This window comes from Bactrocera latifrons, unplaced genomic scaffold (genome assembly GCF_001853355.1).
Source record: "Bactrocera latifrons isolate USDA-ARS-PBARC rearing strain unplaced genomic scaffold, ASM185335v1 scaffold_1120, whole genome shotgun sequence".
NCBI lineage: Eukaryota > Metazoa > Arthropoda > Insecta > Diptera > Tephritidae > Bactrocera > Bactrocera latifrons.
This window is the reverse complement of record NW_017534543.1, coordinates 11,170-36,492: the sequence shown is the minus strand read 5'-3', so window position 1 is coordinate 36,492 and position 25,323 is coordinate 11,170. Positions and strand designations below refer to the sequence as shown.

The 25,323-nt window shown below is 34.4% G+C and overlaps 1 protein-coding gene across 1 annotated transcript; it reads left to right on the top strand.

Annotated features, from left to right (window-relative positions):
• The first annotated feature begins 477 nt into the window (after positions 1 to 477).
• On the top strand, positions 478 to 3,485 carry LOC108974736 (galactosylgalactosylxylosylprotein 3-beta-glucuronosyltransferase S). The gene is made up of 4 exons (XM_018942760.1): positions 478 to 615; positions 2,364 to 2,639; positions 2,698 to 3,049; positions 3,106 to 3,485. The coding sequence occupies exons 1-4, from the start codon at positions 478 to 480 to the stop codon at positions 3,165 to 3,167; spliced, it is 828 nt and encodes a 275-aa protein (XP_018798305.1). The 3' UTR covers positions 3,168 to 3,485.
• The last annotated feature ends 21,838 nt before the right edge of the window (positions 3,486 to 25,323 follow it).

Here is a 25,323-nt window from a genome sequence, read left to right as displayed (position 1 = left end):
GCACTTGGGAACTATCAGCCCTTCAACCGACATTCAACCAGAAACAGCACATCGACTATGACGAGATATTCGCACCAGTTGTGCGATATACATCAATTCGTTTTTTGCTTGCTCTTGCGGTGAAATATAATCTTACTGTTTACCAAATAGATGCTGTGAGTGCTTTTTTACATGGCGAGCTTAAAGAAGAGATCTATATGACTCAGCCGAGTGGCTTTGATGATGGATCCGGTCGCGTCTGCAAGCTGCGAAAATCGTTATATGGCTGAAGCAATCTAGTCGTGTCTGGCACATAAAGCTCAATTCAACGCTAGTTAGTTTCGGCTTGTAGCGCAGCAAAGTCGACCAATGCGTATATTACCTTGTCGCTGACAAAAAAATGCTATTCGTCGCTGTTTACGTGGATGATGTCATCCTATTCGCCAATGATACAAAGCTGCTAAACAAACTAAAAAATACTCTCTGAAAACTTTCAAAATGAAAGATCTAGGTACAGCGTCATCGGTTTTGGGTATGCGTATAGCACAAAATCTCAAAGAAGGAACTCTAAAGATCGATCAATCTTCCTACATTCCCGATATAATTCGACGTTTTGGAATGGATGAATGCAATCCTGTAAATACACCCCTCGACTAATGATGACAAAAAAAGGGAAATGGCTACTGTTCCCTATAAAGTAAGCTACTGGATGTCTGCTGTTTACCGCTCAGGTCACGCGCCCTGATATATGCTTTGCTGTCAACTTGTTAAGCCGATACAGCACGAACCCAGGGAAGGCGCATTGGACTGCAGTAAAGCGAGTCATGCGCTATCTCAAGGAAACTATTGACAAGGGCTTAGTGTATAGGAGTAGTCCTGATAAAATCGTTGGTTTTTGCGACGCTGACTGGGCAAATGATGTAAGTGATCGCCGCTCAACAACTGGCTATGTTTTTTCTTTTCGGAATGCTTCCATTTCGTTTGCTACCAAAAGGCRACATACTGTACCCTTATCATCTACTGAAGTCGAGTTAATGTCTATGGTGGCTGCTGCACAAGAATCAATCTGGCTTAAGTGATTTGATACAGAGTTAGTGCCCAAAGCTTCGAAATCTATGATCTTATTCTGCGATAACAACAGCGCTATACACATAGCTGAAAATAACTCATACTCAAGTAGAACGAAGCATGTAGACATCAAATCAAAATTCATCAAAGAAAAGGTAGAAAGATGACCAAATTAAGTTATACCGTATTACCACCGATAAAACAACGTTAGCAAAAACAAAGCAACAGTTAAATGAATTTGGCTTAAAGTAATTTATTCTCATCTTATTATTAGTAATATATTTCCTCTTACTCATAACTGAATTATATTACTTTTTCAATTTTATTTCAATCAATTTAGGAAAGGTGTTGAGAAGAAAATTGTAAATTTTTAATCTTACGAAACACCCTGTATATTATTAGAATTACAGATGTCATTATGAATAGGAGCTAAGATTATTTAATAAACTTTCTTCTTCAATTATATACTGTCGCCAAGTCAACACGCGTTTTACTCTCCTAACAATTATTAATAGAAATTTTGGAAAATCAATATAAATTTAACGAAAAATTCATTTATTATTAATTACGTTAAAAGATAATAGATTGAAATAAATGCAATAATTGATGGTAATGAGGACAAAGTGTGCGAAAAAGTTAAGAATATTGAATAATAAACTGCCATCTAAAAATGTTAAAATTTGTTTTTGTTAACATACTTGCACATAATTTAATTAGCAATATAAAGCTGCTTAGCTCTGATGCTGTAAACGCAAAGGAGGCGGCAGACTTCAAGCGACATCTGCAAAAAATAGCAAAAATCGGCCATTTTTGAGCAGTGTTGCTTACTCAAGTTTGGTAAATTCAATTCATTACAAACTTGCATTAAAATGGGTCAAATACGCAAGTTAATTAAAATTAAACCCGCTACTATGCTACTTAGCGCTGTCGTCTGTCAGGGCTAATGTTGCAAGGATATAAAAATATATTTTTAAGCTAAAAAATTCGCAATTGGCTTTATAAATTTAGATCGCCGAAGTTCACAACAGCAAAATCGAGATTTGAAAACGAAATTCGCTATACGAATTTTTCGTTCGCTTCAAAATAAAGATACATGAGATTGATTTATTTACACGAAGTTTGCAATAAGGCTGGATGTATTCTACTATGACAAAACTAAACACATTTTTCTTTTAGTCGAATGACTAACATAACTTGCACTATTTTATATATAAGCTAATTATTGGCATATGTGTATTGTATCTAATGGTTTTTAAAATTGTAAACTATTTATATCTAATACTATATTTAACAAACTGTAGTAAATTATTAAATAGTCTTTTATATTAGGTTTACCTTTTACGCACTTGGCAAGTCCAATGCCGGAATTTTACCGCAAGAAAAAGCCAATGCCTCGTGGTGTAGCCAACCGCCGGGCAGCAATACAATGGTTACGACAGCGAAATATCTCAAACGGAATTCTCTACTTTGGTGATGATGACAATACATATGATTTAAAGCTATTCTCTGAAATAAGATATACCCAACGGGTTTCGATGTTTCCTGTGGGACTAATTGAAGAGTACTCCGTAAGTGGACCAGTTGTACGAAAGGTGAGCTAGAATAGATTTGTTCTTAATGTTTTTAATTATTAATAACTATATTCGATAGGGGAAAGTGGTTGGATTTCTAGATTCATGGGTAGCAGAAAGGCGTTGGCCAGTGGATATGGCCGGATTTGCAACGAATTTGGCATATATGGCTGAGTATCCAAACGCTAGCATGCCTTATAAACCGGGCTATGAAGAGGACCTTTTTCTACGTAGTATCCGGTTAAATTTAAATATAATTGAACCTAAAGCAAATAACTGTACAGAAATATTAGTTTGGCATACACAAACGAAGAATCGTGCGCGAACTACTCTACGTATTAGCAACAAATATCTGGACGATCGGTCAAATCTTGGTACACTCATAAAATCATTGGATGTAATGGGGATTGCGAACTCTTCTGATAACGAAGGCATGTATACAAAGACTTTTTTAATAATGTTGTATTTAAAAATCTTTTTCTTGCAGGACGAAGGGCTGTTATTAGTAAAAATGGAAAAGCTAAACCGTTAAGCTATTTTTTAAGTTGAAATTAAAAAATATGTATTATATATAGTACGATTTGCAATTTGTTCTTGTATAAAAACAAGAAAAGTCTCTGGGCAACAAGCTTGCTATAGTTTTTTGTGACTTGTTACATGGGGCATCATTTTGATTATCTATTATGCAACGTTCCAATAATCCTCACAAAAACTGTGAGCTATTAATATCGTATACAATATTTCTTTTCGCCCAACATAGCATCACTCACAATGCTATATCTTAAGAATTGTGTAGAATGTAACCAAAACACTATAATATGTTAAAAACGGCGTTTGCAAATAAAGCTGAACAGCATTTTTATCTTACTTGGTATTTTTTCATGTATAAGAGTTAATGAGATTAAATTTTCAATAAATTTTTAAAAATATTGAATATATTGCCGTAATGTATTTTGTGTGTATAATATAATATATTATGGTAATATCAATTCAGTGTACAGCTTAAACAACATTATATCGATATTAATATTTAAGGAAACTCTTTGTATCAGTTGTTTTCATTTTACATAAAAAATCTCGTGGAGTATATAGTAAGTAGAAAACTCAAATATCTCATCTGCTTAGACGCTACTAGATTTAACACTTGGAGTTATGGAAGATAATATTTTAACCGTCGAGGTAGTCCCCTAACGTCATGTTATTTTCAGCTTTTTGTCTCGATTCTAAGGCTAGCTGGTCTCTGACGGTGGAATCACAAAGGTAATACTGTCGACATCTGTTTTTCGGGTTCATTACTACGACTAATGACTTTATTATTAACTATTATTATAACAGGAGTCTTACTAATAGTATGAGCTTATCTCATTCATAGCTATCCTTGCAGATGTGTTTTGAGTTTAGAAGACTCGTTTTAGTACGTTTGGAGATTTGATTAACGCTTTAAGTGTATTTTAGCCGTCACCTTTTGTCGAATTAAAAGACGGGAAGACACAATTTACATTTTATATTACTTACATTTTTCTATAATATACAATATTTTTTTAAGCTGAATTATAAGTTAATTAACTTAAAACTATTTAAAATCCCTCATTTAATTATTTAAGTTTCTTTAGTCAAATATCGATTATTTTATATATGGCTCAAGTAGCTTACAACTTCCGGTCTTTGACTAAGTATCCTCTGAGTAGCATAGAACATCCGTTTGAAGACGAGCTAAAGTGACCTTTCCCAGGGTTTGGGACCCGCCACGTTAAAAAGCCCATAATGAAAAGTAAGAAACAGTTTCGGAAGAGGTCCCTCGCTTTTGATGAGGACCACAGCAAATGAAATAAAAATTATGAATTATTCGTGGTTGGAGGAGACTCCGTCACCGTGTTCTGTCATTCACCCCAGTAGATGAACGTCTAGCCACAATCCGCATCAATGCGAAATTCCTAAACATATCGCTGATTTGCATCCACGTCCCGACGGAAGAGAAGGATTATGTGACCAAAGATGCTTTCAATGAGAGCTTGCATGTCAAAATCGTGCTTGGCGACTTCAAAGCCAGGGTGGGCAAGGAAGGTATATTGGCACTACGGTTGGTAAATTCAGCCTCCACGACGAAACATCCCTAAACGGCTTGAGGCTGATCGACTTCGCCGGGGGCCGAAATATGGTTATCTGTAGTACTAGATTGCAGCATAAGAAAATTCATCAAGCTACCTGGCTGTCTCCGGATCGAAAACCAACACCAACCAGATCGATCATGTTGTGATAGACGGAAAACACGTCTCCTGTGTGTTAGATGTGTAACATCGAATCGGACCAATATCTTGTTGCAGCCAAGATTCGCACCCGCCTCTGTGCAGTAAAAAACGCACGCCAACAAACACAAGGAAGGTTCGACGTCGAGAAGCTGCAATCACAACAGACAGCCGAACGAAAAAGTCTTGCGGTATTTTTATTGAATTTTCAATTGTCCATAAAAATTTTTTTGAGGACTCATGCCCAGCTCTTGGCCGATGCTACGCCTGCTACTATGCCGGTCTCTTTCGACCAATTCAGCGATTTTATCGCAATTTTCGACGACAGGCCTTCCGGAGCGTAGCGCATCTTCGACCACCTCTACACCAGAACGAAAACGTTGAAAGCATCGTTGTGCGGTGGAAATGGAAACTGTATCGGGTCCATATACTGTACAAATTTTATTGGCGGCTTGAGATGCATTTTTGCCTTTATCGTAGAAGTACTGTAAAATATGCCGTATTTTCTCTTTATTTTGCTCCATGTTTGCGATGCTATAACTCACGAACGATTTAAAAGAAACGACAATCAATCAAACACGTGTTRGCGCGTGAAATGAGCTTTCCAAAAAGGTATAGCATGACCCGATGCGACGAATAAAACTAGAACTACGCGCTCTCAACTAGCGAAAATACCGCAAGACTTTTTTAACAACCAATATTTAAAAGTCAACAAAGATTTTGTTAACCTTACCGCTGGAGGGGGAATTTAAAACAATCTTTCGTCGAGTGAGAAATTTTTCACTCTGATTTTGTTTTTAAATTTGTAAGCCTTATATACTATTTTGGAAGTCTAACTTATCTAATTAATTATAGGTTTATGAACGGCACACCCCATGGGGTTGTTTTCAACTATACAGTACAATACATGTGTGTGTGTGTGTGTTGTCATATAATTTATGTCGCATGGTTTGGGCTGTTTTCAAGTGCACAAGTGCATTTGTAATCAAGTGCCCAAACTTAAGTACATATGCTTATGTTATGTTTCTTGAGTGCATACGTATTGCATATAAATGCATACGTGTTTCACATCCCTGCTAACCATGAGCGGGTAAAAAACCAGATAATCAGTGGGTAAACATATATAATTTGCCATAGGCAGTGTGAAGATTCTACCCACTCACGCACGTATACATGGGATCATACATCTTTGTTGCGCTCATTCAGCAGTGTCATATAAAAAAGTATATTTGTCCTGCTCTAATATCGCCAAACGACGGCTGATGCAGGGTTATATCCTAATTTAAAAATTTCTTAAAATTTCAAACTAAGCTTTTTAATTGTTAAATTATTAATTTTATTATTTTTAATACATATTTATATATTATATATTTTATTATAATTAATTATAACAATATATTTAATTTAAAAAAATATAATTTCACCTGAAAATATAATAAAGGTTATTAAAATCTGAAAATAATTAATAATTATATTGAATTTGTAATATCTAAAAGAAAAAGAAAGATTAATTTTATAAAATGATAATAATATATGAAAGAAAGGAAATAATTCAAATAATAACAAATAGAATTTACTCTAAAAGCAAAGATTAATTAATTAAAAATAATAATAACATCTGAAAGAAAAGATGAATATTATTTGATCATTTAAAATATAAAACAAACATTTGTTTTGACATATCATATTGGATTGTGCAGGCCGCCTTAAACGCATAAAATACATACATATGTACATATTATTTATTTTTGCGTATTATGTTAGCCTGCGCAGTCCAATTTCAATGTACAYACTTTTTTCACATACTTACTAAACAATTGATATTTGCTGCTTCTGATGATATTGCTGCAGCTGCTATATCCAGTTCATTCGGATTTCCAATGCTATAAAAACAAATGAAGTAATTATTTGCAAATTATTTAAAAAAAAAAATCACATAAAATTCACTTACTTACCTTCTTGTTGTATGATCCTCCTTTACGATGGTACGATCACGACCGACATGCGTCTTTCAATCGTTTTTTTATTACCGTTTTTGGGATTTTCTTTTGGCACTATTGACAATTATGTTTTCTCCTTCGYACTCATTCAAATAAATCAAGAAGTGAAAGAAACTTTTCCATCGCATTTAGGTAAACAAAAAATAACCCGATAATGTACGTTGGTGTCGGTGCATAGAGAAAAAATGTGTAGTTGTATTGAAATATTTGACACAAGAGGGTAGCCGTGGTTGGCAGGGATATGTATGTGTGTTGCATATAAATGCATGTATAAATTCCCTTGGTAATCCCAAGGGCAGTCGGTCTCAGCGGAAGAGTTGAAATAATTGGCTACATAAGAGCGACGTTAGCGTCTAAATACCTACACTACTTTGCCCTAACTTCAGTTGCTGCACGTTATTGGCCGCGTGACTTCATAGTTGCTTACATAAGCAACTCTTTACCAATTCTTTGCTGTCTTGCGTTTATTTTGTTGTTGTCACGCGCAAGGCTAAAAGTGTTCGATCAGCATAATGGCCGGATGCATACATAATGCGGTGTTGTTCTTATTAACGTGTAAAGCTGCAGAGGCGCCGTCAGCAAATTCGGAGCAAGTGATGTTATTGCCTGATGTTTGGTTACCTGTGCTAACTACTCCCCCTCTTGAAGTGAAAGCGTCCCCTGTTTCCTTTATGATGTTCTTCAGTACGACCATATTTCTTTGTCGTTTTCGCAGAAATATTGCTATGCTCATAGCTGTGGCAATTAGGATTAGGAGCAAGGCGGTTTCCGATTGTATGGATAAGATTCTGTAGGTGCGCTATGTGCCTGAGGTTTTTTATATTAACTCTTTGTAGAAGTGGGAGTGATAACAACTGGATATGTTCTGTAAAGTTAACGTGCTCCGCGGGTACTGCTTCAGTATGCGAAAGTATTACCTCATTCCAATTGCTATAAACGGTGGAGTTTATCGTAACTTCGCCTCTGAATGTTATCAAAAAGGTTCCTCTAGGTAATCTTGTCAAATTTTCATTTATTATTACAGCTATTCTAGTAGTGCGGAAAAGTTGCCTTTGTACTTCCTGATTCCAATGCAGCTTTTTGTTTTGAGATCGGATTGCATCTTCAACCCCAACTCCGGCCTTGAAATTTCGGAAATTCGCCTAAAATCGTGAAATTGTCTACATAGCGCCTGGAATAGGGATCTAATGGAAAAATGTATAAAACAAAAGTTATTTGTCACCTCATTTGCTACCTTACAAATAGTTACGCAATTTTTGTAGGGCCCATACGATCGCCAAGAGCTCTCGTTTATTGGTCGCATAGATTTCGTCTGTCTGAGACAGAGTTCTCGAGATCATGGTGATGGGTCTGCCGTTTTGCGACAAATCAGGGCCTATGGCATGTGAAGAGGCGAGAATTTGTTTTTTAGAACTTTTTATTTCCCTTGGCAATCCCAAGGGCAGCCGGTCTCAGCGGAAGAGTTGAATAACTGACTACATAAGAGCGACGTTAGCGTTTAAATACCTACACTACTTTGCCCTAACTTTAGTTGCTGCACGTTATTGGCCGCGTGACTTCTTAATTGCTTACACTAGCAACTGTTTACCCAATTCTTTGCTGTCTTGCGTTTATTTTGTTGTTGTCACGCGCAAGGCTAAAAGTGTTCAATCAGCATAATGGCCGGATGCATACTTAATACGGTGTTGAGTTCTTATTAACGTGTAAAGCTGTAGACGTGCCGTCAGCGAATTGGGTGCAAGTGATATTTTTGCCGGATATTTGGTTACCTGTGCTAACTTATATTTATGTGTTTATTTATGTATGTTTGTATTGCCTCTGCCTTATCTAATTCATGTGGACTGTATAACTTATTGCAATAGCTATTTCTTATTTTATTTTACATTTGTAAAGAATATAAAAATGTCTAAATATAAGTATATTGATATGTATATTTCGCCTTTTTGAAGCAATCAATTTTGAACACCAAACGAAAGCGAGTAGTTTCTTTTCATTCTTGCTTTAATTTTGTTCAGTTTGACGAAGAGTTYTAAATATAAACGAAATAGATTTCATCTTCTGAGAGGGTACAGCTCCTATTGCAAAGTTATTTGCGTTCTTTGTTAATTCAAAAGGTTTTCTGAAGTCTGATTGAAACAATTCAACTTGTGTTTGTAGTGTGTATTTCATTTTTATCAAGTGCTGTTTTGTTTAAATTAATTGAGACCCTTGCGATTTGATTTGGACTTACACCACCATTGTCTCCGCGAAATTTTGTTAGGTGTTTCGTTATTGAAGCGAAATTCTGTATAAATTTAGTGTAATAACTCGCTAGGCCAAGAAATTACCGTAATTCTTTTACATTTTTTACAGTTGAATAATTCTTTATATTTTGAGTTTTATTTGGATCCACAGGTTAAGACCGTGTTCACCCAGAAGCATATCGAACTCCTTTAAATCTCCGGTTTCAAAGAATACTAAATTATTGAATAAAGTAATAATTTTCTTAGCTTTGGCCAATGAGTTTCCATTAAGCGTTTTAACTTTAACCGTATTTATGAGTATAGATTCTCTTATTTTACACTCAACACCAATATAATTATTTGTCGCACCTGTAACAATTAAAATATTAACGGATATACCTGTCGTTTGACACCGCCTTCGTAGACACTGTAATTCGTTTATTCTCCTGAAACGCACTTCCTGTCTCATAGAGTTCAGCAGTATATGGGGCAAGTGATTGAAGGTCTTCGTCTCTCGAATGGTTTACTGGTTGTACCTTGTTGATGTTGTAATTTCTGGAAAAAATAATTCATCCGCGTTTTGCAGCTTGTTGATCTTCTCTGAACGGGTTATAGAATCGTTGAGATTGCTTAAAGTTTTTCCTCGGGAGGGGTTGACAGTTCTATTGTATTCGTCGTATGTGTTGTCGAGAGTCATCTACTTCCATTAGTTCTTAGCATGGTTGGTGGTTATATTGTACCTGCACATTTGGGTTACATCCAGAGATTCAGTGTTTTGCTGATTTCGTTGTGAAATTCCGATAGTTTGCGTGTTCGAAATAATATTCTTTATTTCTTCCAGAAGTGCATTCAATGGTCGTTGATCAGCATATGTGTAATCAAGCCTGTTGATTATCGAATATAAATTCAAATTGATGTTGTGGTTGGTTAGAATATTTGATGATTCGCCAATAAGTATTGAGTATATAATCGTAAAGACTGTATAATAGTTCGGGTGGATAGAAAATTCTTTAATATTTTCCATAAATGTTCATGCCCTTTATCTCCAAGATCTTGACTGGTTCTTATCTCTACTGAAGCTTGGTATGTCTTCAAATGTTTTTAAATGTATAAAGTTTCTGTTGGTTATGTTTGGTGTGAATTCTATATGATGATCTGTCGTAGTGACTACCTGGGAGGATTGTTCTGCTCCTAGAGTTGCGATATCCTGAGCCATTGTACGCTCTTGTGGCATTTAGCACATTTGTTGGAGTTCATCTAGTAAGTCCAGCGTGAAAGATCCTCTTGAAACCAGGAAATTCTTATTTCACTTTGTTTAAATGAGTTAAGCCTATCCCACTCTATTCGAGATAAAATGGCGTACCCTAAGAAAACACTGTATACACCCAAGAATGATAGAGAAAGAGATTACGCAATGCGCATGTTTGCTTTCAGTCAGCTGTTCTTGCTGACGTCACGTGAATTCGAATTTTACTTTCGAGTGAAGTATTAATTGAGAAATTTGCGCACGCCACAATACTACTACATTTTACGTTTGCGCTGCACAAACATTGCTATAGATTTTCGCTGCCATGTACGCTGAACAAATTTCTACTGTATTTTTTTTTTTTTTTATTTACATTCAGGGAAAAAATTATTGGCAAATTTGGAAGAAATATCAGAAATGTTTATTGAATTCTTTTTGTGTAATACTTGAAAATTTATAAAGTCGTTGACTAAATGGCTCGTTTCGATAATACATCATCAATATTGATTTCCCCTTTATACTCCTTAATGCGTAGCAGATCGGTAAGATGTTGGTCAGAAAGCGTGTTTCTTTGCTTATTTTGAACTAATTTGGAAATGGAAAACTTCCCTTCATCAGTTTCAATAAAAAAATAATTCTCTTGCCATTCGCTTGAAAACATTTTAAAAATTCGAGGTGTTTCTGTCAATGTACTAAATGCCGATTCTTTGTGTTGACCTAGCGTACGTGTTCATCCGCTTTCGTGTGCGTGTGATTTTTCATAGTAGCAGAATTATCAGTCAAACACGCGTGTTTGGATTTTTATTGCGTTGTTATTAAATGAGCGCCACTGTTTTATAACCAAACACTCTTGCAGGTTTAAGCCCGCGGAATCCAACAAAGTTACTACCTAGCGCTTTTCCCACGTTAACCACTGCTCCTTCAGAGGTTAATGAACGACAGAAAATGATGTAGTCTCTTTTAAACCAGGACGTTTTAGACATTTTTTGGTGTAATCAGGTTAAAAGGCGGTCTTCACGATCACCCTAACAGGCAGGAGTTCAAGTATAGGCTGCGTTCCTGCATATATACTTGGTCACAGCGAAGGAGCGGTTACAGATGAAGGAAATGGTAAAGTCGACAACACCCCAGATTTGGAAGCGAATTACTTATCTCTAACCGGTAGTTATCAAAATATTATATTAAAAGTATGTACATAGCATTATAAACTTAAAACTACAGAAAACATCTTAATATAAAAATTAACTGATGTTAACAAATAGAAATATATACTTACATACAAACTAAGTTTTTGCATACTTACCACTGCTTCTTATCCTAATTATAATAATAAACTTAACAAACAATTGATTCCATTTATCTTTACGCATGTATGTATGCTTATTATATTTTTGCAGGTAATATTTTTTAACGTGTGTCAGTAGATCTAAACTCCACTGGCCCAACTGAAAAAAAAGATGTCTTGGAGATTCTGAACAACGACAGACTTGAGAATTTTTCAGGGTACATCTGCCACAAACTTTGTGCCAATTCAGAAAATTGTTCATCTYGTACTTGGGTGGATCCCCTTTCTGAAGAGAGAACTCTCAAAACTAACAGATATGTTGATGGAGCATATGAGAGCATTGCAAGCAGTATTTGACGACATAAATGGTACTGATTTGCATATAAATACATATGTACAAATTACGTCCAGAAGCACTTAGATGTAGCATCAAAGTCAAAGAATTGTTTTTCAGAACTAGAATGTATTTTAGGATTCGTTCTTTAAATAAAAACTTAATTGAAAATATGTACAGCAAAAAAAGAAAATTAAATAAGACAATAAATTGATAGTTGGTCACAAAATATTCAATATTTTTATTTGCATAAATGTATGTATATAATTGAACCAAACACAGCAAAGAGACGAAATTAAATAATGCAACGAAAATACAATGAATTGAATATGTAGGTAAATGTTCACTATAAAATAATCACATATAGATGTTTTTTTTTTTTATTAATATTCACTTATATTGATGTTAACTTTTAATAATATTCATGTTTTTGTATGGCTGCAATACAAGACTGATTCTTATTGCCCAGAAAAACAAGCAACTGAAAATCAGCTGATTGTACGTTGGTCAAGCGTGACGTAGATGCTAAGAACGAACGAAATTTGAACTTGTCATTGCGCAATCTTTGTTTCTGTCATTCTTGGTATAAACCAAATGCATCGCATCTGGGAACAAATTGGAAACGACCATAGTCGATAACATCACACTCGTAAACAACACAACTCACCACACTTGTACATCAACCCACTCAACATTAAGAATGGTCTCTGAGCAGATTCTACACATTCGATGATACCGACGCTAAATATACGCACCGCCTGTCGTTTCGAGGAAGTGAATTCAATTAACATTAAAATTTTAAACTCTTATAATTAATTTTATCCACATAAATTTTGTATACTTTTATTAATACTTTTCATCCGTTTAGACCGCCTGCTATTTCAAGGTTTGCTTTTTACGCAACTCTATTAGATTAATGTTGTGCTTTTCTTCAAAGCCGCACAATTTTAATTTTATTATCTTGCAGTTTGAGAATATTTGGCTGCAGTCAAGAGTTAGATCGACTTGAGCCACCAGTTAATACCGTATTCACGATGTAGGTTAAAATAAATATTTTTTTATCACTATGCTGAAATGCGAGTACTTTATTGACATTCATAAAAACTGTCCCCAATATAACATCTTACAGCTATTTATACTAGTGAAATGCGGCTGCTGTTATCTTGTTATCACTTGTTTGTTATTGTTGAAATGCAGCGGTGGTTATCCCATTACCAGATGTTTGTTGTTTGCATATTTAGAATACATTTCTTGACAATGTATGTTTGGTTGTTATTGATTATGCTTAGTAGAAACTTTCTTTACGTGACGAATTCATTAAGGCTGTGTTTGAGCTGCTTAATATTACCGCAGTACTGCAATAATTATTTTGTTGACGAAATGTTGGAAAATGGGTGTGACAATTTTAAGAAAGAAAGACTAAGAAGATGTAGATGAAATCGTTTCTTGTCTAAAGACTGCTGCTAATAAGAAAAGTGATAAGAGTAAAAGAATTTTCAAAAATATCTAATTATTCCTTAAAGACATCTTCTATTACATTAATATATGGTATCAAACAATAAATTAATATTTAATACACAATTCTTCCTCCACCGTATCGCGCATCGAAAATGTTTATGGTGCCTTTGTTATGCTAGTGGTGCGAAACAATTTGACGACAGAACGTATTTCTTTGGAATTGTTGCTCGAATTTTTGCGTAGTACGTGATGCTTCCTCATCAAAGGCAACATTGCCGCAGTAATTTCACAACGAACACACCCTAACTCTAGCTGTTGTTACCTAAAAAAGAAGAGCTCTAGTATGCAATGATTGCTGACAATTACATATCACCCATTACTGTGTCTTGTCTTTCTATTGATAGTTTCGCCATTTGTAAAAGTTCAAAAAGCAAACGAAATTTGGGGCATTTGCTTCGGTTTTGTTTATTTCCATTGTTTTGAATTGTGAAAAAAAATTAATTGATGATTTCACAGCGTTGATGCGAAGTGGTTATGAAAAAAACCTTTTGTTATTTTCTTGCTAGATTCTGCTGGTTTTCGGTTTATTTATTTTTCCGTTGTTCGTTTTTTGAGGAAATAACAGTCAATCTTCTAGGAACTACTAGAAATTAAGATACAAAGTTAATTTGCCAGATGTAACTGTTCCAGGACCTGATGTTTACGGAGCGTCATGCGACACATCGGCATACACAGACAAGGTGCTACTAAGTATAGGAGTTTCATAGGACATTCATTACATAAAACTGCTATCCTCATTGTTATTGTCATAAGACACTTCTGTATTCACTACACATTTTATACACAAGACACTTTTTCATTTTGCTGGGAATTCGTGCTGGATCTTTGAGGACGTTTAATTGTTTTGCCAACTTCTACCATAGCGTCGGACAAGTCGGGTAGTTTTTGTGGTGCTCAATTTATGAGTGAGCTTACTTTAAACGGCTAGAACAACGGCGGTGATGTCAGCCTGGGCAGCCAGGGCAGCGGCACCTTCCCAATTGTGGGACCGGACATTCCAGGTGCATGCTCTCAATTCGTAGTCCGTTTGCCATTGTCATCAAAAGGGGGTCTCTCATTCGCGGCTGGTTGTTCCTTTTTATTGAGGATGTTTTTTACGTGGCGGGTCCCAAACCCTGCCTACGTACTTTAGCTCGCCTTCAAACGGATGTTCTTAGGCTACCCAGAGGATAGTTAGTCAAAGATCGGAAGTCGGAAGCTGCTTGAACCATATGTAAAAGAATCGTTTCTGGCCACTCCCAAGTGAATGGCGATCAGAGAACTTTCCATCCTCCTTATTTAAAATTTTCAAAACATTAAAATTCAAAAATTTTTATTAATAACACTTAGTATTATTAGTATGTAAACATTGAACTAAGTTCATATTTCACTATTATTTTCTTATATTTTAGCTATATTAATCAACTTGAAAATAACTTAGCACACTGATCGTTGGAAAGGTTAAATTGTTTACAATTATGAGAAAAACGAGCGTTGCCACATCTTTACCACCAAATATGTAGGATTTTCAACGATTTTTCTTTGTTTGTATTTTCGCGTGGTTCTTTTCTCTATATTAACTCCAATAGAAAATACTTTCCAATAAATTTCAAGTTATAATATTGAGTTGTGAACACTTTTTCCATATACATATGTATATCTATAGTACGCGATTTATGTTTAATAAACACAAATAAGTAAATATGTATTTAAAATATTGTAAAATTTATATCATATCGAGGTGACTGAAGTACTTTCGCGTAGTACTTCTTTCTGCGTTGTCGGCCTTAGGCCGCGCTGTAAAATCATAACCCTGGTCGACCGAAGTAATTTTCGTAGTACTCCTTTCGGCGTTGGCGGCCTTCGACCGCGCTTAAAAAAAATTACCCTGGTCGAGCCAATACCCGGGGTGACTGAAGTACTTTCGCGTAATACTCCTTTAAAAAAATAATCCCGAAATCCCGATCGAACCAATACCTGGAGAAACCTAAGTATTTTATTATTTTATTACGCAATATTATATAATATTACCTAGTTGTTTATTAAATTTAAATCTCATCTCCCGCGGATATGGAAGTCAGGTAAATTCTTTTTCGGGGTTGATATAACTGTTTTTAATTATGATGCCAAAAATTAGCGCGATCTGTCAACCAGTATGTTTACAGCAGCTGTTTGTGTTAGTCGACCTCAGTAGTGTTTGTCGAATTTTACAAAACTTTTTTACGTATTTGTGCTAAATTTTGGCCAAACACTCAACAAATATCATAAGACAAGTACCGAGTATCCCTGATTTAGCTCCATGTGACTTTTACCTTTCTTCACACTGAAATATTCACTTCGGGGGACTCAATTGAAGACATCAAAACAAACTCGACGCGAGAGTTGAACGCCATCCCGGAAAGTGCCTATAACAAAATGTTTTGACGATTGGGAAAAGCGTTGGCACATGTACATCGCTTCAAATTGATGTTAATTTGAAGGCGATAAAATAAGTTGGGGTGATTTTCTTTTATTTATAAATTGCGGATACTTTCTTGACAGAATGTTTATTTTAAACTTTTATATCCACTAACACTTCACAAATTCGGTTCCTGACATTTGCTTTTTATTAAATACTGCAAAAATAACTTTAATTCCATATTTAACTTTCGTTAAAATCCATTTCTTCATACAATAAGAAAATGGTTGCAAGCAAGCAAAAATATTTTGTAATCGAATGAAAATAAGTAAACAAGAAAAATTATATCGTCAATAAAAAATTCATTATTTTATGATGATTAATCAAAAATCTTTCAGTATTTTCATAATCTTAATAAATCCCGGTGTTGAAAGGCTGTTTACGCAAGGAGGAGTTCAACGCGAAAGACCTGAAAACGGGCAAGAATTTCTCCGACCATTCGAAAAATGCACAAATAGATTCTAATAATGTGCTATTTATTTCCTGCCATTGGGATATTATTTGTTTTCTTTATTTCTTTTGGTTCTTTTGTAGTAGTGTACATAAGGCAAGACTGATATGTGTTAAAATGAAACCATTTTGTTATTGTGTACACCAAAGTAATTGAATAAAGGTTAAATATTAAATAAAAGCTATTTTTGAACTATTTAATATAAAATAAATGGGTAGAAACGAATTAGTGAAGTATTAGTGGAGTGTTCGAAAGTTAAAAATTTTTTCTTGATCTGGAGGACCTCTTCTATCTGTACATACCCATTTAGTCCCGAAATCGCTGGATGCTATTCTAAAATGAACGCTCCTAAACAAAAACAATGCTCTACTTGCTCCAGTATTGGCTATAATAAATAATGGAATTAAATAATGAAAATTGTTTAAAATACTTACCTCCTTAGTTTTCAATTACTTAAACTTTTACAATCGATTTGGCTCCTTAAATTTGGGCATTATTACGATTCTTTTGGTGCCGAGATTTGATGGGGTACGGATGGATAGAGGAAAACCTTATAATTAAAAATGTGTGCACATATACCCATCTCAGGGTCATAGTTTTCGAGATGTTTGTATTAAAATTTCTAAAAGTAATACTTTTCTTTATGTTTAACTCAAATTGCACACATTTTTCAATTAACATATTTTTAATTACACTGTGTTTTTAAGAAAACAAATATACTTAAAAAAATATTTAGCGCACCTACAGTTTCAAAAATTTGTGACTTTACATGTATTACAAATATTAGTGTTGCCACATTTTGTGTAGGGAAAAAAGAAATAAAAAAAAAATGTTCTGTTTATAATCTTTATTATCATTTAGTGCCGAAAGAAGTTCGACACAAAAGAACTCTGAACACCCCGGTGTTGGGCCGACCTGGGTTATTTTTTTTCCTCAGAGTTGAATCAACGAAGGTTATTTTTTTGAAGCGCGGCCAAAGACCGCCGATGCAAAAAAAAATTTATATAACTTATCACTATATCTAAATTTATTAAATTGTATATGATATATAGTCCATATGAAAGAAAAAAAAATAGTAAACGGGAAATTTTTTAGTAGTCTTTACCAACAGAGGCCTTTGCCATGAATGTAAACACACCAACTATGATGTTAATTTCTTATATGAAATTGTTGAACTTAAAAAAATCTCAAAAACTAGAAGACTGAGGTGGGTATATGTGTATACATTTTTCAATCCTGAGGACCTCCTCTATCCGCCCATACCTTCAGATCGCGGGGCCTAAAAAATCGTAATCGTGCCGAAATTTGCTTAAAAAGATTTCAAGCTTCACAGTTCACGGATACATTTTAGAATATCATACCCCGAATTCAAGGTTTAATCGGGTATTTGTGCATAGAGGAAGTTCTCCACATTACGAAAATATATACATATTGTTGCTGCTGGCTTAGGTTTTTGAAATATTTGGTAAAATAATTAGAAGCAAAGAATAAAGGTATACACAACATGTGAGTCTAAAAACATTAGTAATTTTATTGATTTGTTGGATTTTTCTAATTACATATAATTTGAACCTTGCCATATAAACAAAGTGTACTTACTTAACCATTGTACCTTTTCTGTATGGTATGTACAAAAAAATACTATGAAAAAATTAAGCATCCATTATTCTATGGAGAGTATTCACTTTTTTTGAAGGCCATAAACTTTGACTTAGTTTTTATACCCTTGCAACATATTGCTACCGGGTATAATAGCTTTGTTCACCTAACGGTTGTACGTTTCACACAAAACTAATGGAGATAAATATACGATTACGTATATATATAGTAAATGGTCAGGATGACGAGATAATTTCAAACACGTGTGACAACCTGTTTTTTCGTCCGTCCGCGCAAACTATAACTTGAGTACAAATTAAGATATCGTTATGAAACTTTGTTCATAGCTTCGTTGGCTAAAACGTAAAAACGAGTTCATAAATGGACGCGATCGTCCACATATCGGCTTTTAGATCAAGAGAAAACCTATAAAGTGCTATAACTAAGCACTGATATATAGTAGATCTGTAATTTCCAAAAATTTTGGGAAAGTGGACTTTGTCCCGCCACCTAACAGGTTCAAGCTAAAATACCCAAATTCGCTCAATACAAATCCTATAAGAATCCGTACTAACAGTTTGAAGGTGAATTGATCGGATCATGTCCCATTAAAACCCCATATAAAGTTACTTAGGCTGTTCACGATAAGGTGGTTATCGGGTTATGTGATTAAGTAAACAACAACAAATTGTGGTATGATAAAATAACCAACTTTGACCAACCTAGGCTCTTGTTTACAGATTATGTGGTTGTTTGCTTATTTCCAGTGTTAGCAAGTCGTGGGAATTTTACTAAATGGCAGCACAAAAAATAAATAAAACTAAGCGAATTTGGAATTGGAAATTCTGCTATTAACAGCAGTTTTTTGCTTACAATTGCATTGTGACACTGTTCAGGGCGCAAGATGTCTGCAAATTTTAGACAAAGAATTTTTTGAACCCTTAAAATTCGGATTATTTAATAAGCACATACCTTCAATAAAGTCCATTTGCTGAATAGCAGAACTTACTTTAAATTCAATTATGTTGCTTTTAAACTTTGTTTAGGCATTTTATAAGTAGGAATTTCATTGAACTTAAACTGTAAACAATGAGCAGCTGTTTGTGTAAAAATAAGCAAATAACCATACAATATAGGATGTTCACGGAGCATAGAGGTTATTTTTAATCTAATAACCACATAACACGATAACCACCTTACCGTGAACAGCCTAACTGTTTAAAGATACTAAAAGTGCAATATACTGTGCCCAAAAAATAAGGTGACATTAAATTTATTTTGAAAATTCTTTATTTATTCCCCCAAATCAATTTCATCCCCTTCAAAGTAATCCCCACTAGATGTAGTACATAATGAAAACGGATTTTCCAATCTTCGAAACACTGGTTGTAGTCACTTTCCGGGATGGCCTTCAGTTGCGTCTTCGCTGCGACTTGAATATCGTATAGGAGCGGTCTTTTGAGCTTGGTGAACARCCAGAACTCGCACGGCGCCAGATCAGGTGAACACGGTGATTGCCGAACTATATGGGTTGACTTTTTGGCGAAATGATCATTTAATGCAAATTCTTTGCTCAACAAATTTCGACATCGCAAAAAACGAAAAACTCACTTTTAGCAGCTCACAAAACGACACTTATCGTAAACACTAATGAATACTTTGACATGAAATTTTACATAAATGTGACTGACAGTACTACCAACCTAAAATAAAAATACGCGCACAGTTTAAATTCAAATGTCACCTAATTTTTTGGGATCTATTGTAATTGTAAGAGCCGCCGAAAAATTTGTAAAATGGGAAATCACAAATTTCGAGACCCGCTGGATAAATTCCAAATAAATTCTGTTTATGACATTATTTTAACATTCCTATGTCACAGTGTAAAAGTGGGCGTAATTGGACTACAACCACGCCTACTTTCCATTGATCAAAATTTTAAATTCCTTTTTTTTTTACTTTCCACTGTACAAATCAAGCAGCAATTAATATAACGAGATAAAACTTTTCACGAATAGGATGCCAACCGAAAAAAATGTTTAAATCGAACGGAAACTGTTTAAGAATCTAGGTACAAAATATGCGAACCTCAGTACACATAGTTCACTTTTAACAAACAAAAAATGGGATAAATCGAATTCAATGGCCTTGCTCTGGTTAACGTTTTCCACTTCGACTAAATATGCTAAATTTGTCCTCCTCGACCGAGTTTATATCATATTTTAGAATGACACGAAGTAAAATATAACTATAAAATTAAGTCAGAGTTAGCGACCTTCAATATAAATCAAGAAAAAATTTTAATAGCGATCGTTGAATTCTTTCGCAATATTTTTTAACCTAAAGTTTTCCCAACTCTTGAACTCCTCTAAGTTGTTCGTTTTATATTAACAGCCGTGCAAGTAATTTTTCGTAATTTACTCTAGGTTGAATATAATCTATTCTAATATATATATGTTGAGATTCATGGTTTTTGATCAATTCTTTTCAAATTATTTAAGCTAAATAGATGGAACGCGCACTCATAGTTTGTTCCCAGTGAAATTCAATTGAACGGGCGACTCCACAAAATCTGTAAAACATGAAAAACACGTTTAGAAAAGCCACACGATGACTGTAGTGAGACTGGTGTCATAATACTGCAATGATCTATAGACTCCTATCTGTTATTAAGATAGCATTGTCGTCCGCATATGCCCCTATCCTAGGGGCTTTACCTTCAAAGTTCCTTAGCAGGATATTCACCACTAATGTAAATAGAAGCGGAGATAGTACTCTATATTGGGGAGTACCTCTACAGACTTAATTAGTAATTTAGCGTCGTTCCATTTTGCTCTTATCCGTTAAAAGGTCAACAGGCTTTTGATACAGGGTTGTACAGAGGGATCAATGCCTATTGACTAGACTCTTCAGAATAGATTCTGTAGAACCGTTGTTGAACGCTCCGGGAATGCTCCAAGAGCATATTCTTTATATTCAAGAGCCCTTTCGATATTAAATACCAGTGTAAGGAGTGCAATCTCTACTCATCTGCCCTTCGTATATGCGTACAGCGCCTTCGACAAGTTTTTCAGAGGCGTTTTCAGAAGAAAGGAAGTTAAGCTTATAAGCCTAAACTCTTTTGAGTAGGTTCGCTTTTTCCTACCTGCCCTCGGTATGAAAATTACTGCATGAGTGTAGGACAATATCATCTGCCTATAGAGATCCCAGTTTTTATTCCTAGTATATCTCATCGTTCTTGATCTTTCCCCCCATCTCCCATGGGGAAGTAGATTAATCAAGGGTCAGAGAACGACGGATCAATCTCCAGTCTTCTAGCAATGCCTCTCTACTTGAGTATACTTTTATGTCTGGAACGTTTCTGGAAGACTTTTTTGTAATATATAATTGAGTAGGGACTCACATCGATAATTGATGCTGCCTCAAACCGAATGCCCGCCCACCACCAATATGACGTATACTACAGCTGTAATGACACGATACACAAATTTGGTGTAGGACTTATAGTACAGACGTTTCTCAAGCATTCATTGTTTAAACATTTAGTATCCTTTCAATTACAAGAAAAAAGTCCATTACTCACAAAGAATAAAAATTTACTAAGCTGTTTTTGTTTGACTAATATCTGGTTTTTCCCTAAACCTTCTAACCTTTCTTTTCATTATTAAATATAATTATTTGGGTCAGTACATGGTTACTAAGTAATTTTAGGAGTGTCAGAATTTTTAATATTTTGTCCGATAAGATTACACTCCTCGTTAAGATTATATCCTCACGATATTCCTGTACCGTATGTTGAACGAATTTCTTTAAATATTTCTCGAGTCTGCAAGTCTTTTTCATTCATTAGAAAGATATATATTATATATGCTTTGTATTTGGAATAAGTACGTACATTTGTACAGAATTCTCAATAGCTGCTTTACTAGTCAACGCAGTGCTTTTGTAGCTTAATTTTTCATGTTTCCATTATTTCTTTTATGTTACTGTTTGCGTTTTTATGAGCTTTTCTATGAGGAAATTTTAAGATTTCATTTTTTTCGCTATCTACATCATTTGTACTTCTGATTCGATTTGTTCATTTACGCTTTATTTTAATATTTTTATTGCTTTGATAGCTTCATAATTTCATTTTATGTTAGATTTTATTTTTTTATAAGTGTCATTTGTGTCTTCTTAAGTAACTTGTTAGCGGTTTGCACATGAGGATTTTTTTTTTTACTAATTTACTGTAAGAGGAAGCTAGAGATTTTTCGGAATTGGGTACTCATCGAGGATAGAAAATAACGAAACGTCGTATGGAATTAGGGCAAAGTTTATTATCTTTGGCATTAAATTATCTTCTATTTAATTCAAAAAACTAAGAAAAGTTATGTTTGAACATTTGTTTAAACAACATAGAGTACAACTTTTTGGGTCAAAAACCACTTTTTCAAATTTAAAATTTTTTTTGGAATTTTACATTTTTTCATAAATTTTCTTAGTTCAACTAGAACATAAGCTATTAACATATATGAATTTCCTTGAATTTTGTGATTCACATACGAGATGCATCGGGCAATTGCTTTCAAAGGCAGAATATCAAAGATTTCATATCCAAAAAAGTTTCGGATGATGTTTAAATATATAATTATAAAGAAATTTTGCTTTCATCAAATATGTCTTTCCCTTCCAAAAAAAACCTCAAAAAATCAAATTTTGAAGCCTATAAAGCAGGTTCCCCCCTTAAATATCCGCATTTTTTCATCAAACTCAATAATTAAGACATTTCGTGTTTTATTGTTATATTTTCTCTTAAAGAAATAAAGCTAAATTAATTCGTATCAACAAAATAACTTTATTTCTCAACTTACATTTCAAATCTGTCAGCGACGATCTTCTTACTTTGTTTCTGATAGCAAAACCTATAAGATTGGTTTCCGTGACACCAAAACAATTCTGTTCCCAACATTAAACATATAATATCTAAATTTATGACACCTACTTCTTCTTCTTAATTAGCGTAGACACCGCTTACGCGATTTGAGCCGAGCTAACAACAGCACGCCAGTCTTTTCTTCTTTTCGCTACGTGGCGTCAATTGGATATTCCAAGCGTATCCAGGTCCCTCTCCACCTGGTCCTTCAAACGGAGTGGAGGTCTTCCTCTTCCTCTGCACCCCCGGCGTGTACAACGTCGAATACTTTCAGAGCTGGAGCGTTTTCGTCCATTCTGACAACATGACTTAGCCGCCGTCTTTTAATTCGCTGAACTATGTCAATGCTGTCATATATCTCGCAACGTCGACTCATCAGTTGTTGTCATCATTCAAGCCTCTGCACCATATAGCAGGACGGGAATTATGAGTTACTTATAGAGTKTGGTTTTTGTTCGTCGAGAAAGGACTTTGCTTCTCAATTGCCTACTCAGTCCGAAGAAGTCCTGTTGGCAGGAGTTATCCTGTTTTGGATTTCCAGGCTGACATTGGTAGTGGTGTTTACGCTGGTTCCAAGATAGACGAAATTATATACAACTTCAAAGTTATGACTGTCAACAGTGGCGTGAGAGCATAGTCGAAAGTGCGACCACTGTATGTTTGATGACAGGAGATATTTCGTCTTGCCCTCGTCATGACACCTAGTACTTTTTTTATCGGTTTAAATTCTGATTCCGACATAAATTACAGCTCTTCTGATATTTTTATGTTTAGTTTGTACATTGTGTGTACAGAAACTCTGTACTCTGATAGTTCCGTATTGACTCTGGTTTTCTTTATACACTTTTTAATTTTAATTTCTTAACTGCGTATATTTGTGTATGTGCTGGTGTAATTATGTAAATGTATCCGATTTTTATTGCATACTTCAAATACCTATGAATTTATGGCACAAATTCGGTATAAATAGAGTATGCGCTGAAGGGAGCTTCTCCAGAGAGAAATATTTACGTTTAAACATTCAACAAAATTTATAAATAAAAATGGTAGTTCACAATCATTAACTAAACTTTTTCACATTTTGACTTCGTTTATTCAAATATAAACTTTAAACATTGAAAAAAGCTCACATTTAACTTTTATTTTGTTTCCTTTTTAGTTAAATTTATTATTTTAGCAAAGTAAAGAAGGGCTAAGTTCGGGTGAGTTAATTCATATACTTATGAATGGTTAAAAAAATATATTTTTTCTTGTATCAATACAGCTTTTTGCTCTGCGTCTCCATAACGCTTTCCTGTCATTGCCAAATGCATGAATAAGTCGCACGGTGCCATATCAGGTGAATACGGGACTGCTTAATGGTAAAAATATGATTTTTGGTCAAATAATCGTCCTTCGAATGTTGGATCCTGAGCAATTTTTGGTTGTCAGTCAATTTTTGCAGAACAAACCCTGCACACACCTTTCGTAAACCCAAATGCTCGATCAAAATGCGACATATCGATATTTTGGAGATATTCAATTCCATTTTCATGAATTTCAATGAGGATTTCTTCTGATTTTTGATGAATTCACGCACAGTTTTGATGGAATTTCCGGTGATCACGGAATTTGATTGGCCCACATGTTAATCGTCATTTCGTACCGATAACACAAACATACTGACATTTAAAATGCAATATCTTCAAAATAAATCAAAATTATATGTTTTTAGATCGAATTATTTTTCATATAAGTAGGGTATGTAGTATTTTACTGACCACACTATTGCTAATAGTTCCTTTTCGATGATTGAGTAATTTTCTCGTGAGTATTTAATGTGCATGAGCATATGAAATTGAATGGTCGTCTGGTGTGAGAACTCCAATTGCAAAGTTCCTATCGTCTGAAGTTAATTTAAATCATTTTGGATATCTTAAAATGGGAGAATTTATAATATTTTTTAAATTTTTGAAAGCGACTACATAACTTGTTTTATTTACGTTAATTTATGCATCTTTTTTCAGATATGCGACCATAGGATAATATATTTTAGAATAGTCTTTTATAAATTTCTGATAGAAGCCTGTAATGCCTAAGACAGCTTTTATTTGCTTTTGAAAAATTGGTAACTTTAATTTATGGATTCCTTCAACTTTATATGGATTTCGTTTATTCCTTCAGGAGTTAATATATAGTCTAGAAAGTCTGTTTCTTTCTTTAAAAAACTGCATTTTTCAATTTTGCTTGTTTTACATACATATATGTTCCGACATAGAAGTACTAAAATCCAAAATGTCGTCGAAATATACAACGCATATCTTCTCGAAGTACTGACTTCATAAAACATTGGAATGTGGATGCAGCATTTTTAATGCCAAATGACTTTCATAAGAACTCATAATGTCCTAACGGAGTAGAAAACGCTGTTTTCTTTATATCGGTTTCATCTACCAGTATTTGATGAAATCCT

Excerpts from the sequence above, each read along its gene's own strand:
- LOC108974736 (XM_018942760.1), top strand. The coding sequence starts at position 478 with ATGAAAGATCTAGGTACAGCGTCATCGGTTTTGGGTATGCGTATAGCA. Across the intron at positions 2,640-2,697 it reads GTGGACCAGTTGTACGAAAG|GGGAAAGTGGTTGGATTTCT; the intron begins GTGAGCTAGAAT and ends TATATTCGATAG. Across the intron at positions 3,050-3,105 it reads GAACTCTTCTGATAACGAAG|GACGAAGGGCTGTTATTAGT; the intron begins GCATGTATACAA and ends TTTTTCTTGCAG.